Source organism: Ostrea edulis, chromosome 8 (genome assembly GCF_947568905.1).
Source record: "Ostrea edulis chromosome 8, xbOstEdul1.1, whole genome shotgun sequence".
NCBI classification, from domain to species: Eukaryota; Metazoa; Mollusca; class Bivalvia; order Ostreida; family Ostreidae; genus Ostrea; species Ostrea edulis.
The window spans coordinates 37,548,206-37,567,032 of NC_079171.1; the positions used below are offsets into that span (position 1 = coordinate 37,548,206).

General features: G+C 37.1%; 3 protein-coding genes across 6 annotated transcripts in view; 1 reads left to right on the forward strand and 2 right to left on the reverse strand.

The window, feature by feature from the left end:
* Nucleotides 1–255: 255 nt before the first annotated feature.
* On the reverse strand, nt 256–8,895 carry LOC125662743 (uncharacterized). 4 transcript variants are annotated; one of them, XM_056146017.1, is made up of 4 exons: nt 8,699–8,888; nt 6,803–6,908; nt 1,577–3,349; nt 256–1,142 (listed from the first exon to the last, which is right to left on the reverse strand). In XM_056146017.1, the coding sequence occupies exons 3-4, from the start codon at nt 3,307–3,309 to the stop codon at nt 1,139–1,141; spliced, it is 1,737 nt and encodes a 578-aa protein (XP_056001992.1). In that variant the 5' UTR covers nt 3,310–3,349; nt 6,803–6,908; nt 8,699–8,888; the 3' UTR covers nt 256–1,138. The 4 variants fall into 4 exon arrangements, 2 of the variants coding, with proteins under 2 accessions (XP_056001992.1, XP_056001993.1); XM_056146018.1 differs by having other exon boundaries at nt 8,567–8,878; XR_007365504.2 differs by lacking the exon at nt 1,577–3,349 and having other exon boundaries at nt 8,699–8,895.
* A 1,135-nt stretch (nt 8,896–10,030) lies between these two features.
* LOC130049040 (uncharacterized) lies at nt 10,031–15,260 on the reverse strand. The gene is made up of 2 exons (XM_056146022.1): nt 15,069–15,260; nt 10,031–12,216 (listed from the first exon to the last, which is right to left on the reverse strand). Exon 2 carries the CDS (start codon nt 12,198–12,200, stop codon nt 11,451–11,453), a length of 750 nt encoding a protein of 249 aa, XP_056001997.1. The 5' UTR covers nt 12,201–12,216; nt 15,069–15,260; the 3' UTR covers nt 10,031–11,450.
* Nucleotides 13,248–18,827, forward strand: part of LOC125661916 (endothelin-converting enzyme 1-like) — a 42,343-nt gene continuing 36,763 nt past the window's right edge. Inside the window, 1 exon segment of the mRNA XM_056146028.1 lies at nt 13,248–13,372. Within this exon segment, the coding sequence (XP_056002003.1) occupies nt 13,360–13,372 (13 nt within the window). The 5' untranslated portion in view covers nt 13,248–13,359.

The window sequence follows — 18,827 nt, forward strand, 5'->3', positions numbered from 1 at the left end:
GCTGAACCTCACTCAATGAGGTATATATCAGTAAAATAATCATAAATATTTATAAATTTATAGATATGGACCTAGCCAATAAGTATAACTAACACTGAACACAATCTTAAGGTGATTATGTTGTAAACCAATTACAACTTCTCGGTCTGTTGTAAAGGTCCGAAAATGTGTGACTGGTTGAATGGTGCTGTCTCGCTTTATTCTGGAAATTTTCATAAGACTGATTCATGACAAAAATCACGGATTGAAGAAACGAACAGACATATTTTATTTATTCAACAACTATCAAAACTTATTTCTTCTGTTAGATCAAAATCAAGCATCGATAAACAACGGATTAACTTCAGATCGTGTTATATCTTAAGTTGTCTTTCAAAAGAAGAAAGAACTGGCTTGGATCCGCCACTTTACTTTCATTTTGGCTATTTCAGGGTAGTTCATCGAAAACGAAAGTAAGATTTTAATTAATTTTACGATATTTACTAATCAAGGAAGATTATATCATAGCTTACGGACTTCACCTCACATATGAAACAACATTAAACGTGCAAGCGGTAACTCTGGAGCAAGCGTTTCGGAATTTATTGGTAAAAATTGGTAATTTATAAGTATAGATGTTTCATTTGCAAAAGTACATGAGGACATGGGTTGCGAGGCCTCACACCAGTATCACGTGAAGCTTTGCAGTTCATACCTTTACTTTTCAAGTTTGAATTGTATTTTGATTTCCGTCGGCATTTAAATGAGACGCACTATATTTACCAAGAGTCAGACGCACGTTGTGTACAGCTACATAGCAATCATGAGGAGATATCCATCATTATAATTGATAAAAACATCAGGATTGTAAATATAATTTTCAAAAATTTCAAATGACACGCAAAACAACATATTAAAATACACGCAAACCAACAAGTACGCTGTTAAAACTGTCGAACCACATCGAGATTTATGGAGAAAATTTTGAGAGAAAAATCCTCTCAAAATTAGACCCAAACCAAGCAACAGCACAACTGTAGAAGAGTATAGAAAGCGTAAATCTTCTCAAACGGTATCCTCCAGTGACAAATGTTCTCCGTGGTATTCCTAGCTTCTCTCCCCTGAATTCACCTTTGTGGTATAATTTTCCCTGTTTGCATTATCTGAAATATGATAAAACAAAAACTCGTATGACAAATGATTGGGTAATAATTACTAAGAAAGGTGAAGATAACGAACAGTTTTACTTTATCCATTTCAATTCTAAAGGCTGAATTTTACGACCCCAATACTATTTATACATCATGCGATAGTATTGGGCTAAAAGATAATGTATAGGTGTTTGTCACCTCTATGAAAGGTGAAGATAACAAACAGTAATCAATCTCAAAACTCCTATAAGCAATACAAACTTAAATAGTTGGTCAGACACACCAGAGGTGGGATCAGGTGCCTAGGAGGAGTAAGCACCCCTGTCGACCGGTCGCACCCGCCCTGAGTCCTATGACTTGGATCAGGTAAACGGATTTATCCGTATATATCCGTATACATGTATATCGATTCTGACAATGTGTTTGTATAAATGAATAATCATTACCTGTCTGTTTGTCCCCGTGAAATGTACCTATATACAGACACTGTATTATCATACCCTGATCCGACCCAAAGACTATGATCTTTGACATCATAGAAAAGACCGTAAGGTCCATATATTCCATGTTGTTTTGTCAGAAACAATGAAAGGAATTGACCGTTTTTATCAATCATTTGTATTGTGTCTGTGTTAACATCACACACCAAGATGTGTGACAGTGCGTCTACGCAGACCCCACGTGGATCCAGTCGCTGATCACCTGATGGAGGACCTGTGTAGGTAAACCTATGATTCTCTTTGCGATCTGTCACCACCACTCCTCGTTCCCAGTCCGACACGATGAGATCTTTATCTCTACTCTCTGTGATGTAGATGGGAAAACCATATATTCTCTCTCCAGTCTTGTTCTTTTCCGTTGTCTGGACGTGGTGTCCTTTGTTGTTGTACCTATTTACTTTGGCATCTTTATGCGAATGATCCAATTTATTCATCCCAATCAGTATATCTCCAGTGGAGGGGGAGCAGAAAACACAATGTGGTGTCCATGGTTGTTCGTTCTTTATCAGTAAGGACTTGACATTCTGGACTCTAGAGAGTTTGCCTATGTTGCGATCACTGTCTATGTAGATAAGTTCACCAGCAGTGCTAACTGTGTGAAATCCATAGATTATTGAGTGATCTGTATCTCTCAAACGATCTAAAGTGGTACCTCTTGTATCTGTTAGGATAAACTTGGTATAAAAATCACTTATCCAAATCCTGTTTGTTGATACAAGGGAAATGTGAGCCACATAACTAACATCTTTCACTGGGAAAGCTATAGACAACTCTCTCAGAAGAGACTCAGTTCGTACCATCCTTCTTCCTCTCTCTGTCACCTGCACATTTGTTAATGATTCAATCACATTCTCCTTCTGGATTTCCTTCGTCAAGGAGGAAAGATGGATCCAAAGCAACTTCGAAATACAGATTTTCTTTAGGAATGAAATCAACTCAACCGATGTGCTTGCTGATTGTTCTAACCTATGTTCATAGACATCGATGGTGTTCACATTTTTAAAGATCCGATTCATCTGGCGCTTTATTCTCTGAGATTTTGTTGACATCTTTTTTCGAATTTCTAAGAAGTCTGTATGACACTTTTTAAAATCTGTTTCGATTTCTGTCTTGAGGATAATGCAGTTATAGATAATTTCACTCCTGATTTTATGAATGGTTGCCCTGTGTTGCTGACGGCGTGTTATGTATGCTGTTTTAAGATCCATCATTGTATGTCCTCTGTGGTCGGAGCATTGCAAACAGACAGGAAGCTTGCACGACCGGCAGAACATCTCATATATCATACTAGGATGCCTCACACAGGTTTCTTGTTTAAACGTGTATTTGAACTTCTCACGGTAAATCACGACCTCGTGGTGTATTGAATCTAGATGGACAACATGAATCTCCTTACACTGTAGACACAGGTTCTGTCTACATGTGTTGCAGTAGAATTCCGAATCCCCTTGGCATCGAGAACACATTCGCACCTTGCATTGTGAAGTGAAACTCCTCTCGCAATGGCGAGTCAAATAGAATACTGTGTTATGGTATTGGGTGCTATTTTCTGTTACATGTTTCTCTCTACACGTTTGGCACAGATCGTGTTTACACGTGTGGCAGTAGAATTCCGTATCCCCCTGACATTGCGAACATTGTCGTGCTTTACATTGTGAGCTAAATCCTACCGTATCCATGATGAAATAAGGTGCATCTATAGGTGTTTAGGAATATAGTCTGGCAAAAAAAAAATGATTAGGGGTAAAGCACTTTAAAAGCAATATCTAACATTTAACGAGCTCTGAATTTAACTGTAAACGAGAACATTATCATTCGCGAAATCATATATTAATGTTATATACGTGGTCCAAGCAAATTTCCCTTTAAAATCAATGTAAAGTATTTGTATGTGTGTGATATTTAAAACGTAACTATTGTGTGGATGCGACATTTAGACATATCGACGTGTGATTTCAGCTTCTCCGTCGTCAACTTCCCATATGTATGCAGCAAAATTCCATTATCACCTACATATGGTGTTTCTATATATCTCGAATTATTCGATACAAAAGAGCTTGTTCTGCTTATGATCAGTTTTGAAATCGAAGGAGGTTACTCACAAATAAGTCGATGGTGCAGGGCTTTCAACATTCGCGCTTAAAGTCAGCATTATGATCAATCTCATAACTCATATAAGCAATACTAAATAGAGAGTTGGGCAAACACGGACCCTGGATATACCAGAGGTGTGATCAGGTGCCTAGGAGGAGTAAGCATCCCCTGTCGACCGGTCACTCCCGCCGTGAACCCCATATCTTGATCAGGTAAACGGGGTTATCCGTAGTCAAAATCAGTGTGCCAAGAACGGTTTATCAATCGGCATGAAACACGTCAGACAACATTAGACCCAATGATAGGTTGAATTGGCAAACTAGATCGTTATAACGACCATATAATTTACGAAATGCTGCCTCTAAACAAGACTGTTGGAATCCCTGCACCATCAACTTGTTTGTCAGTAGCCTGCTTCGATTTAAAAACTGACCATACGCAAAACAAGCTCTTGCGTATCGAATCAGTTGAGAGATGTAAACACCATATGCAGGTGATAAAGCAATATTTCTGCATGAATATGGAAAGTTGGCGATGGAGAAGTTGAAATCATCCAGTTTGTCATATAGTTGAGTTGTTAGTTTGCCGTTAATATCTACTTTCAACAAGATATCTAAGTATGAAACAGAAGTGGACGACTCTGTGGTGTCTTTTATTTCGAGTTCACTGGGATATATTGCATCGACAAATGAATGAAAATGATTACTGTTAATAGATAATACATCGTCAATATATTTGTCTCTACAACCCACTAGCTAAGTACTTCGTTACTAGCTTGAAAATACAGATGCATATCTAATTGCTGTTATAAAATTTAAAAATTCATTTCAAAATTAAGGATTATCTCCCTCACACATAGCTCTTATCCTTAGGCGAATTTGACTCCACTTTTTTGGCACTCTGTTTTCCCCCAAAATAGCTCTCAAATTTTATTGTTATTTCGGATTTCAAACATTTCAGTTGAGCATCACTGAAGAGACATTATTTGTCGAAATGCGCATCTGATGCATCAAAATTGGTATCGTATAAGTTTTACATATAATTGTCGAATTGAAGGCCACAGCAAGAGATTTCTTCTCATGTATACGTTTTTTAATACATTCTGCTTTATAGGAATATAAACAGGTCAGCTACCAAAAGAGCACAATTCGCGCCCATGGAAATTCCAACAGACTGTTGAAAGACCTGATCACCAAAGACCACGAAGATATTGTCAATGAAGAACTTCAGTATATTTTTTATTTCAACTTCAGAGTACTTGTGCGTGGAATCAGAGTGGTGTTTAACAAATTAGTACAACCTATCATTGGGTCAAATGCTATCTGTTTCACGCCAATTGTTAGGCCGCTCTTCGCACACTGACTTTGACTACGGATAACTCCGTTTACCTGATCAATATATAGGACTCATGGAGGGAGTGATTGGTCGATAATGGATGCTTACTCCTTCTAGGCACCTGATCCCACCTCCGTTATATCCAAGGATCCATGTTTACCCAATTCTCTATTTTGTATTACTTATAGACGTTATGAGATTGGTCACTGTTCGTTATCTTCATTTACAAGATAATTGTTGTTCTGATGCATATTTACAAGATGACTGTTGTTCGGATGTATATTTACTGGGAAGTGAGGGATATTTACAATGTAACGGCGGTATTTATATTGTGACTATGTGATGGCAATCTTTACAATATAAGTGATATTTAATTAACAAGTGCAGATAACAAACAGTCATCAATCTCATAACTACTACAAAGAACAATGAATTTTGTTATTATGTGGCCAATCACACGTCTGTCCATGTAGAATGTCTGGTATCTTGTCACATATATGCCGAACTATACTTTTTGTACTACTCAATGTTTGCATGAAACTATCACGACGGGTGTGTCCGGTCGACAGGGGATGTTTACTCGTCCTAGGCACCTGAACCCACCTCTGATATATCACAGGGTCCTTGTTTGCCCAACTTTTTTAAAATAATATACTCCACATCATTCTGACAAATTGTTAATTATCTCCACTTGTAATTAAGGGCAAACAAACGTGGAAGCCCTTAATTTAAGGATTCTTTGTGTCAAGTTTGGATCGCATTAAACCAGTGTTTCTGGTGAAGATGAAAATGCTAAGGGTTATGGACAGACAGAAGGATAAATAGACAGATAACAAACAACAGGTGATCAGAAAAATTCACATAAGCTTTCAGCACAGGTGATATCAATTACAATAAGATCATTTTCATCAACGCCATACTTTCCCCAGAAGATGTCAAATTCAAAACATTTGTAGACAGAAATATGCTTTATATATATATTGATTTCAGCGAAAACAAATGTAACAAATGCGCATATATTAGCACCACCACTTGGCCTTGAGTTGGGCAAAGACGGACCCCTGGATATACCAGAGGTGGGATCAGGTGCCTAGGAGAGGTAAAAAATCCCCCTTTCGACCGGTCACACCCACCGTGAGCCCTATATCTTGATCAGGTAAGGGGAGTAATCCGTGGTCAAAATCATTATGTAAAGAACGGCCTAACAATTGGTATAAAACACGTCAGACAGCATTTGACGCAATGGAAATAATGTTGTATAAGCAAACTAGATCTTATAACAAGCATATAATTTGCAAAATGCTGGACAGTTGAAACTGCCTCGATTTAAAAAAACTAATCATATGTAGAACAAGCTCTTGCGTACCGAATCAGTTGAGAGACATAAACACCATGTGTAGGTGATGATGGAATATTGCTACATAAATCTGGGATATTTAACCACTCCCAAACTTGGCCAAGATATCCCGTCCCAGGGGTATTGACAGCTTTATGTATTGTTCACAGTTTTATCCCCAGTCTGTGAATTCAGGTTTCATTTAACATCAGAAAAAGTATCAGAGAAGATTCTATATCATCAATTATATACATTGTACATTTACAGAATTGTCATCTTGGCCCTACATTAAGGTCTGTTCCTGGGTTCATGAGATGCAAACGTTTAGCAGACAGCTCTATGAGTCGTTTTTCTAAATATGCATTCAGTTAACATTCAACATTAGAAGACGAAAATTGTTATGTCACCTGACTTTTCCGTCTCTCATCGTGCCTTGGTCGTACGCTTTTCAATATTTTCAGCTTCTTCTCTTGAACGGTTGATCCAATTCTATCCAGTTTTGGTATATAGCATCTATGGGAAAAAGGAAACATAATTGGTCTATTTCATGGTGCTGTCACCCTGGGGTCAGGGTCTAAACCCACCGCATCTTTACTCCTGAACATCAAGCCATCAAACTGGTGGCATTATTAAAATGAGCAATGAAGCCTCTACCAAAATTGTGAAATTCATGATCCATGTCCCAGAGTGGGACCAAGTTGGAGATATATTTGACAATGCTCTTTTACTTCAGGACACCAAGGAGACACAACGTTTGCACGAATGAGCCTATCCAAAAAATGTGAAATTTATGACCCTAGGTTTCAGGTATCAACGTAGGGCTATTTCGCATCATGCATTGAAAATGCCATAGAAAATAGTTTTATTGCTTGGCATCAAACTATGATTATAATGAACATACAATGTCAAATTTATGATCCCTGTATTGCGAGCCAGGGTGGACCTTTGTTGATCATATGTTGAAAATCCAATGTATCATAGAAAATCTTTGCTTCTGGATCTCAAGCAGGCAAACGGTTTCCATGGTTCCTTAATACAGAATATGAGAGGGCGTCCGTGGCCGAGTGGTTAGAGCATTGTGCTCAAAATCAAACGGCCTCTCACCTCTGTCGGCGCGGGTTCGAATCCCGCTCGCACCGTTAAGTGAGAAAGTTTCCCAGTTTACTTTCGGAAGGTCGTTGGTCTCTTCCCAGGTACATTATATCTGGGTTCTCTCTTCCACCAATAAAAAATACTGGGCGCTACCAAAATAACTGAAAAATTGTTGAGTGTGGCGGAAAACATCAATCAATCAATAGAGAATAGTCATTTTTAACAATGTGAAAATCCATGTGCCATTTCAAAACTTAAATAGAAAATTGCATGTCGTTGTGATGTGATAAAACTCATTCATTTATAAATGAATTCTAAATTATCAGTATTGTATGATAATTATACCTATATGTCTATTTTGAAATGGTGAAGAAAACGAACAGTGATCAATCTCATGACTCTCATAAAGTAGGGTAAACCCGGACTTCTGGACATACCAGAGGTGGTTAATATGCCTAGAAGGAGTAAGCATCCCCTGTCGACTACAAATTAGAGTAAAACTTATACGGTACCAATTTTGATGCACCAGATGCGCATTTCAACAAATAATGTTTCTTCAATGATGCTCAAGCCGAAATATTGGAAATCCGAAATAACAATAAACTTGTAAGTTAACTCCATAATCAAGCAGCCACTAAACGATAGCTCCACAATCAAGTAGCCACATAAAGTTAGCACCACAATTAAGTAGTCACCATAAATTAGCACCACAATCAAGTACCCACATAAAGTTAGCTCCACAATCAAGTACCCACATAAAGTTGTCTCCACAGCCAAGTAGCCACATAAAGTTAGTACCACAATCAAGTAGCCACATAAAGTTAGCACCACAATCAAGTAGCCACCTAAAGTTAGCACCACAATCAAGTAGCCACATAAAGTTAGCACCACAATCAGACATCCATATAAAGTTAGCACCACAAACAAGTAGTCACATAAAGTTAGCTCCACAATCAAGTAGTCACCTAAACCTAGCCACACAATCAAGTACCTACATAAGTTAGTATCCCCAAATACCCAACCTTTGACGGTTACTGTACCGTACATAGAACCAATGTTTATAAATTTGTGATCATCACCTTCAAAAACTCCCAAAACTTCCCGATCGCTTGTCTTTTTTCTCTCTCGAATTTAACACTATTCAAATTCTCAACAAACATACACAGATCACTTCTCGTGTCCATGTGTGACAGAAAAATTCAGAGATATACCCATTTCACTGGTTTCTTTCGCACTTCTCTCAAATCCCGTTCTCGAATTGTGTCCATCCAGGGTCTATTCCATACTTTCAACCCCTTCTCTATCAATCTGGCAAATCAGTTCTTCACGAGAATACAGGAATTTGCAAGAAAGAAAATCCTTCTCTTAAATAGATCCACGTATCTCGAGTATATTTACCGTAAAGAACCATACACGTATATCTGACAAGCGCCGGCTCTGCTCCTACAATGGTGCATTTAAATGTTTGAATTGCTTTACAAATTAATCACAGATTGTACTGTAAGATGACTCGCTATACAATGAAGTTCAAATGAAAAAGATCACACGTGCCTCAAGTATTTGGCATCTGCAGACTAACACATAAAAGCTAGGAAATATTTCTGTACTGAATTTAGATATGTTCGTTTGATCATTGTTTAATATTTGGCAGCATTTGAATGGTGTAGATTGAATGCAATATGATTCGTGTTGGCTCTTACAATACACCCCCACTGTACAGTCGTGTGTAATACCATATACGTCGTAAATCGAGTCCATTCATAACAGAAGTGGTATTTAGTCATTACTTAGTCATTACTTAGTCGTTACTTAGTCATTACTTAATCATTACTTAGTCGTTACTTAGTCGTTACTTAGCGAAACCCGGTGTTGTAGCATAGAATTTCCCCCGCATAGACTTCCCCCCCGAAAAAACGGGTCTGGGATAGACATTCCCCCCGGAAAGTTGGGCCTGGCATAGAATTTCCCTCTAGGAAGAATTAACCCGGGCCCAATTTCCCCCCTAGGAAAAACCGCCCCAGTATAGAATTCCCCTTAAATGACAGTACGCCCCCCCCCCCTTCTTACATTTTAGCTATGTATCCGTTTCCAGTTCTATTACTAGAATTTTCTTGCTTATCTAGACCCAGGGATTCTTCTTATTTTTTTTTTTTAATTTTGAGCAGGGTCTTGTGTATCACAATCATCATCTTATGTTTGTTTTTCTAAAAAAGGAAATTATTCAAATCGTGTAATGGTATATCAAAATTCATTCATACATCTCAATTCTTTGCTGTTATCTACATGTACCAGTATCTAACATCTGAAATAGTGAAGTTGGGAAGAAGTTAAAGTCTTTTTAATTTAAAATTTCGAATTTAAATAAACGGTTACTTTTATTTGTACAGTGCATCTAATTTACTTTTTAGATATTTTAATTGTATATCTTTTAGTCGACTTTTTACGAAAACCCCTAATGATATTGTCCATCGTTAAAGTCTTTTGGGAAGCATATTGTATTTACTATACGCAATTCAAAGTTAATAGCGTGTAAACCCAACTTCAACATCTAAAAAAAATCCTTTATTTTATGAATATCGTAATATTAATGAGCGCATATCTATTTCATTAAACTATAACAATTTAACAGCATATATTTATTTCTTTTTGTAACCTTTTTTTTTTTGATAACATGTACCTCTTTATAGCAATAACAACAAATTTCATTGATTATTATCTTAAGTGGCATGGGTTGCTTCATTCTATATTTATTCAAAAGCTTCTACATGAGAGGTATTCGTATGCTGGATAAAAATTCAGTTTGCAAGACCTTGCACATGGATTCCTTGATGTTACACTGAATTTTACATTCACAGGCCATTCATATTCCCGCTTGAACAAAAGTGTTTTTAGGTTCTTGCGGAATGCTCCATGTGCCTCAAGCTCTCAAAGTACCAGTGGCAGTTTATTCCACAATTGTGCACCTAGTGTTTTTATGACTCTTGCACCGTATTTGTTTGATGATTTCTTCACTACCAGTTTCCATTGGTCGGATGATGATCCCAATGTCCTATGTGGCTGGTAAACAGGACATAGCTCTCTCAGGTATACTGGTGCTGAGAAAGAGTGTAGTGACTTATGTATGGTTGTCAGCAATTTAAATACAACGCGTTGCTTTACAGCAGCCAGTGTAGTTGTTGCGGTACCGGCGAAATATGTTGTCTGTAGCATGTTCTTGTTAGACAACGTGCAGCTTTGTTCTGAGCCACTTGTAGTCGGTGCATGGGGCGATCGGTCATGCCAAGCAGGAGGGCATTGTGATAGTCAAGGTGGGATATGACTGTTGCATTGATGACCTTCGCACACGCTCCCTGGGTGAGATGGTGTTTCACCTTGGATATTCTCCTGATGTTGAAGTACATCTTCCTTACAATGGAGCTGACTTGTATTTCCATTGATAAGGTGGCGTCCAGGATAGCACCGAGGTTTTTAACAGTAGACTTAGGTGTCAATATTGCTTCACCAATCTTCAGACGGATATCCTTCACAAGGCACTGGTTGTGGGCACTAGCAACCACCATTATCTCAGTTTTTCCATTATTTAGTTTAAGTTTATTCACAGTCATCCAGGTTCGGGCACTTGCTATGCATTCCTCCATAATGTTGACTTGATAGGTACGCATGGTAGTGTTTATTACACTCAAACGGCTGTAAAGTTGAGTGTCATCTGTGAACCCATGACGGTTTGTGGCATATTGGTTGATAACTCTTCTGAGTGGGAGAAGGTACACCAGGAAGAGAAGGGGGCCGGGAACAGACCCTTGAGGCACTCCGGTGGACAGTGGTACATCTGAGGACACACTGGTGTTGATCTTCACCGCTTGGATGCGGCCACTTAAGTAAGACAGTACCCAACGGAGTGCTGTGTCCGTCAATCCAGCTTCCTCATGTAGTCTCTCCAGCAAGAGAGTATGATCGATGGTATCAATTAAATGCCGCACTTAGGTCAAGAAGGACCAGGAGCATAGCGTCACCTTCATCCAGTACTGCTTCTACGTCTGTTTTTATTCGCAGGATGACTGTCTCAGTGCTGGTACCGGTCTTATAAGCTGACTGTAGATCATCATGTAGACCATTCCTGGTGAGATGGCTATTAAGCTGCTGTGCAACAACACGCTCGATGACCTTGCTGATGAATGGAATATTTGATACTGGTCTATAGTTACTAAAAGTTCTCATATCAAATCCAGGCTTTTTCAGACGTGGTGTAACAAGTGCACGTTTCAGCTCATTTGGAAAGACCCCGGTTGAAAGTGATGTATTCACCAGCTCAGTAATGGTCGGTAGCACCACAGAGAGGACAGTGCTGTTCTTCAAGAGCGCAGTGGGGGTGGCATCCAGTGAGCAGGCCTTATTAGCACAGCTCCTGACGACCTTGTCCACGTTTTCCTGTGTCTGGATCTTAAAGGAACCAAGATTTGGCACTGATCTGTCCAGGTCTGGAGAAGCTGTATTGTCATGGAGATCTGAGGCATCGAGACCCTGTCTGATCTTTTCAACTTTGCTGTAGAAAAACTGCACAAAATCGTCAGCAAGGGTCTGGTCACTGGTAGCTGGTGGTAAGGGAGTCCCTGCATTATAATTCACCAGCCTGCTAATAACTCTAAAAGTATATTTAATGTCCTCTGTGATGAGCTTTGTTTGACAATAGCTGGACTTGGAGGAGTTGATCATATGCACCACAGCTATACTGAAATATATAAGATTGGACAATTTTCATTTAATTGAATTGCTGGTGATAAAATGACAGCTAATGTCCCTTTAAGTCCAATTTCGACTTAAGTTTCTTTCGAGATATCCAGGCTAACTGTTAAACTTTAATAATTAATTGTCACGCGAGACGAAGTCATGCAAGAAACGAGCGGGTTACATTGTAACTATTATCATAATTACACAGTGATAATTAATCGGTAACAGAGAAATTATTAACTAATAAACAGCTTGTGATTTCGTGTTTCTCCCCTTTATATATCCTTTGAAAAGTAAAAAAAAAAAGTTCACTTAGCATAACACTGATTTCACAAAAGGGGTGTGTGGGTTAAAATTTGAAAGTTAAGTTTTCTTTAATTGCCAAATAATTAAACCCGATCTATTAAATCGTGAAATTGTCTCTTTACTTTACCACTTTAGTAGTATTTTTCTACTTAAACGTTCCATTAAGTTTTTTAAGTGGGGAGACACCACTAGGCTGGTATATCAAATACTTTTCTTGCAATAAGGATTTCGCCTGCAACCCCTACCCTTATAACAAGATTAAGACATGCATTCTTATTTTGTAATGAAGAATACTTACATAATTTTAAACTAGATAGTATCATGCAAACTACATTGCATTTATTTATATTTTATTTATAAACACCATTCTTTGTGTGAAAATAGTCTAAAATATACACTATGCGGCGAATAATTTATTTTATTTGAAAATGGATAACTTAGCTTGTATCACTATACCAACTACTTAAACTAACCATTTATTCCTTGATTATTATTTTTTATCGTTCTATCATGTAATGCAATGCAAACCAACCAATACAATTCCCAAACATTACTTAATGCTGAAAATATCTATGAACTCGATGATATAAATTACTTTTGATAGAAATTTTAGAATTAATCAAACATTTCTTATTACGTGTACTTTTATAGCAGATGGTAACACTCTAGTCTTTTAAAAAATATTTAAGTTGTTTACTCCGAAACCTCATAATTATAATCGGGCTCGTTGTTGCTACCTCGGGCTCAGGAATCGCCACGAAAACTTAAAATTTACGCCAAGTAACGGTTTCGGTTGACGACGTTCTTCCTGTTCTCTTCCACAAACAATGCAGAGCAGATGGATACGACAGGTAAACAAACAAGTCCTGTAATGTCTTCACACAAGAAGAAAAACTAACCGTTCTCTTTCTAGTGCAGGTCGAAAGAGCTTTTTATAGGGCAATGTAAATCAACAACAAACAATCCAAAATATACTTTTTAGTCCAGACTCAATGATTGGATAACTCCGTTGAATACTTCAAGACACTTACTTGTTTAAATTGTAATGTAGGAAAGGAGAAACTCTATGGCTGGACAGGGACTCCTTCATAAAGCCTTCTAACCAGTAGCCAGGTGCTCTAACCACTGAGGAAGTTTTAGGAAATTAACCAGTCCCATCGGACTGACTGGTGCAAATCTCAGTCAGTCCGCCAGACTTTTAACCTGTCACTGACTGACGGGCATAATTTTGTTAATTTCGAGTCCCGTATTCGGTCCACAGTTATTTTGGTTGTCTGTGGTCCCTTGTGTGTTGTTTTATTTTTGTTATTGGGAACACTGGCGTGTAAGAGGTCAGGGATTCTGTCCATCAGCTAAATTTATCCTTCCACCGTTTGGCCACACTAAATTTTAAAGTATAAACTAATGTATAGTAGCCTTATTTATGTATACCCCGAATTACCGAAATGCCTGTGATTTACCGAAATGTCCCCATAAAACTACTGAAATGCCCCTTCCAACGTATAAATTAAAGCATATTAGTTTATATATGTTCAAATTTGATAAGAAAATGCCAAATTGTGGTTGTAAATATAGAAAATTGTGCTCAATTCTCGCATTAGCGATATTTCAAAAACGATAACTCTAGCAAAAATCTTGTAACCTCTGTGCTAATCTGAGGAGCTATCACCGAAGTTTTTCTCCCTTTAATTCTATCCATCGATCTCCCTAGGTCTGATAAACGGACCCTCCCCATTCTCCAGTTAGTAAATAAGCAAAACTTTTCTGTCAATTCCCGAGCGATAGACTAGAATGTCGACCCAATTTTTAGACAATATGTAAGAGATATATTTTAATATTTTTTTGATATGTTTTTCAAATAATCACCTAATGTCAAAATACAGATATTTTAAACTACACTTCATGTACTTTTAGGGTTGATTGAATATTGTTAAATGTCCCATTCGAGAATTTTTCACTCACGGAGACGTCACCATTGCCAGTGAAGGGCTGCAAATTTCGGTCTATGTGTGGTGCTTACAGCCTTTGAGCAGGGAGGGATCTTTATCGTGCCACACCCTTCTGACACAGGGCCTTGGTTTTTGCAGTCTCGTCCAAAGGGCCGCCCTATTTAGTCGCCTCTGACGACAAGAGAGGCGTACTAATGACCTATTCTAACATTCTAACCCAGATTCAGGGAACTCCGAGATTGTTAATGAATGAATGGAAATGAGTGAGAGTCTATCTTAGTTTTTAAAACTTCAAAAATAAAACTATTAAACTGACAGAAAACCTGGGTAATGCATAATATTAATTAAAAAATTCTCTATCTGCACCATTTAAATTTCCATAAATATTTCCCAATCTAAGGGGATGGGGACCCTGTTTAAAATCAGTAGTGACAGTCCCAAGAGTGCATGCAACATACAGTACTCATTACTAATTTGATCAGGGATACGAATTGTAAAACAGCAGAGAAGAAAAATTTACTTCAGTGATAACTAATTTATATATATCATAACTTGTATACTTAGTTATAACTTGTATGAGCATATATTGATAACTTACACACCATGACATGTTTGTTTCCTCGCCTGTCAATACCAGGTCAGGTGACAGATGGTGACCCTATCTGCAGGGAATGTAAGTATCAATTCTGTATCAACACTGGTATTGTTGTCCCGTCATGCTTGGCTGAATTTTCATCCTATCAAAAAGATCAATATCGCTGAATGTGTCCTTAAAAGTTCCGACTTCCCCTCAGTGTAGGTAAGCTGACATTATTTTTTCCCCTCCCACCAACGACTATGATTTTTAATGATTTTAGATTTCAAGGTAATGAAAATTAGAGTAATTTTAAAGTTATATATTTATATATATGAGACTGTTTTTCAGTTAAGCATTTTGAACAAATCTTTATTTTGATAACATATATAGACAACTCTCACTGAGTGGCGGATGCAGAAAAAAATTTCAGGGGGAGGGGGGATGCGACCTAAGTTTGTACCTTTTCAGTTTTCTGTGCATAAAAGGGGGTTGAAGACCATAAATGGCAAAAAAATTATCATGTTTCTTAAAATTTACCATCCAAAAGAGGTTTCAACCCCCACAATCCCCCATCTTGATCCACCACTGCTCGATCCATATGTGAACAAATGATAAACTAATTAAGATTGGTGATTGATTACTTAGGAATCAGTTAAATTCGTTGGGCTCAATTTTCGTGAAAGGTTGAGATTTTGGAGTTTTCCTTACTAGAATGAAATTTCGTGAATCGGGTTTCTGCATGTTGAAACATTTAATAATAGATATTTTGTGTATTTCATTGTGGTTTGAAATTTGCACGAGAGGGAAATCCACGGAAATTGGGCCTCTGTGAACATGATGGAAGTGAATTCTAATGGTTTCTTGTTTTCTTATTTGAACGAACATAAATCATTTATAAAATAAAACACAAACACTTGTACATGTACATATAAGATGAACTCGCATGCAAAAGTGCAACAGACTTTAATCAATAATGCACGTATATATACAAAGTAAATCTTTAATTTTGACTTCAATCATATATCCATTCTACAAAAGAGAAGAGATCTGAGTTCATATAAACCAACAATTCTTAAGTTACAGAATCTGTATGTAAATATATGCATTAATACTGGGGGGATGGGGGTGTAGTCTGTTGCACAGTAGCAGCGAACTTTGAATGATTTGAAAATGTCCGAAATTCTACCTTATATACGCGGCTACCTCACACGTAGCACGGATTCAACCTATTCACCTGTAAAAATTTTTAAATAGCCAATCGATCTACCAATACAGTCCCTGAAACGTTCTTCTTTCCCACTTGAACGGTGAACGAACGCAGAGTGAACGGTGAACGCAATTTGGTGAATGGTGAGTGAACGCAGAACGCAAAGTGAACGGTGAACGAACGCTGAGCGCAAAATTATCTATTTACTCGAAATGTTTCGGATTTTTTCCTGGGATTTTACTTATTTCATAATCAAGTAATAAAATACATGTACATATATATTTCATCAATTAATAAAAAATTAAATAAACCGGAATTGTGATACAGCATATTTTACAGTTCTGGATATATTCAATGCATAAATTTTTGTACAAGTATCGAGTATACATGTATATATTTCATGAAATTATCGCAAATTGTACATTAATACACGCAACAGTCATACACAAACAAAAGCAAATTTCGTATGTACATTGTGTACACCATTACATGTACAGATACATTTAATGCATGGGTATAATATATACACAATGCATGTGAAAAGGAAAACACTATAGTCTATATGCGTAGTGACATCCAGAATTCACAGGTGTTCATGTATGGCTTCAAACTTTACGAGTTTGGGATACCTGTACTTAACAAACACCCCCCGAAAGGAGTCAAGATAGATGCAGTAAACAAACAATATGGACAGTATACCCTTTGTCAACACCACAACACTCCTAACAGTATTAAATATCCCTACTTACATTTTGTTTCATTCATTTGTCGCAGCTACATCGACCCGAGGAAATAATCAGTACAAAACTTTCTATTTTTATTATTGATGTGACCATAGATTGCAGTTAGATCGTGTAATATTTGTATATATTTGATGTAGATAAAACTGTTTATTATACTGAACTACCCGTAGAATGTTTAAAGGCTAATGCAGAAACGTACCAGATAAACAATTACATCTTTGCATTAAGGACAAATATTACAAAGATTTCAAATTTGGCAAGAGTAGTAAATATCAATTAATTGACAATGTCTTTCATAAATATAGGCGTAAAAATAGCTATATCAGTTTGACATTCTGAAGCGTACATACGGTACAATGTACATTATGTAGCATCGTTTGTTTGCTTTTATTTTTTAAAGTGGGGGGGGGGGGGGGGTGACTTGTTTAAAACTCTTGTCAAGCAATGCCAAGTAATTATAATAATTTGTGCCCGAACTTGTAACTGCTAAATCGTGAACACAGGGGAAGAGGTTTTCATTACCTGAAACTGCCTTATTTTTTGTACTTGGTTAAATTCATAACAACAAGCTCTTATATTCGTCTCTCATATAGAATTGTTTTTAACAAAAGCTCAAATGAACCTTTCGACATTCACAGTGGATGATCCTGACATTTTGTACTTCAAAATTAAATTTTTGATATAGTAAGAAAGTATCCTTCCATTCTTACGCACACGTTCAATTTTCATTTTTGCCTTGCTATCAAGATTGGTCCTTACACTTTGGTGTTCCGAATGACAATGAAAAGACTGAACAATGAACGAACGGTGAGCGCACGCTGAACGCTTTGTGAACGGTGAGCGCAAAACTGAATGGAGAGTGCACGCTGAACGAGTGGTGAGCGAATGGAAAAATGGTAAAGTAGAACGTTTCAGGGACTGTAGTACCGAAAACGCCCACCTGAACTCAAAACAAAACGCGTGTTTCCTGTAACTTTTATAAATATATATGTACATGTATACAATTAGCCTAAATATGTATCCAACGAAGGAGAAATATTCTTTGGTTAAAAATATAAACATATAATATTCAGTGAGGAAATCTCCGTTACTTTAATTGCATTAAGTTTTATAGTTTATTAACTTGTAGAGAGTTGTAGCCTTTGCGTTTTTTACAGATGACACATAAAACGAGATTTAATGAATGCCCTCTAATATGTTTAATCTGAATCTATATCAAGACTATAAGGTATTCTCATTCTAATCAGCTCTCCGTATTTCCTTGATATTTTACATCTCTTTTCCCTGAAATGCATCACACAAAGTGTGCATTTTACATTTATGTTTTTGTGTCCCTATACAATTCATACCACAATCCATGTTTCTGTTCTCACTACATTAACCAATCAAAATGCAGCTTACAATGTTTTGAATTTGGTCATGCTACTGTAGATATCCCTAAATATGTACATTTCCAATGTTTGATCTTTTACAAACTGATAGCCATTTCCTCATGAATGCCTCATGGTTGCGAACAATGCGTGTATGAATCTAAAGTATGTCAACTTTAATATAATGGCTAGGAATTCTGAGAGAAGTGAAAGTAGAGTATTTATAAGAAATAATTTTTGCTCATTTCAGTCATTTATGTCATGAAGCATTGCAGTTCATACCCTCATGTATTCTCAAAACTTGAAGGAAATTTGCTTCTTAGACATACAGGAGGAATATATCATTAGAAGCATCATTCACTTTTATTTTTATATTGCTAAATTACATGTAAAATATCTAATTAACAGAACGCTCATTTTTATATTGCTAAATTACATGTAAATATCTAATTAACAGAGC

Excerpts from the sequence above, each read along its gene's own strand:
- LOC125662743 (XM_056146017.1), bottom strand. The coding sequence starts at position 3,309 with ATGGATACGGTAGGATTTAGCTCACAATGTAAAGCACGACAATGTTCG.
- LOC130049040 (XM_056146022.1), bottom strand. The coding sequence starts at position 12,200 with ATGATCAACTCCTCCAAGTCCAGCTATTGTCAAACAAAGCTCATCACA.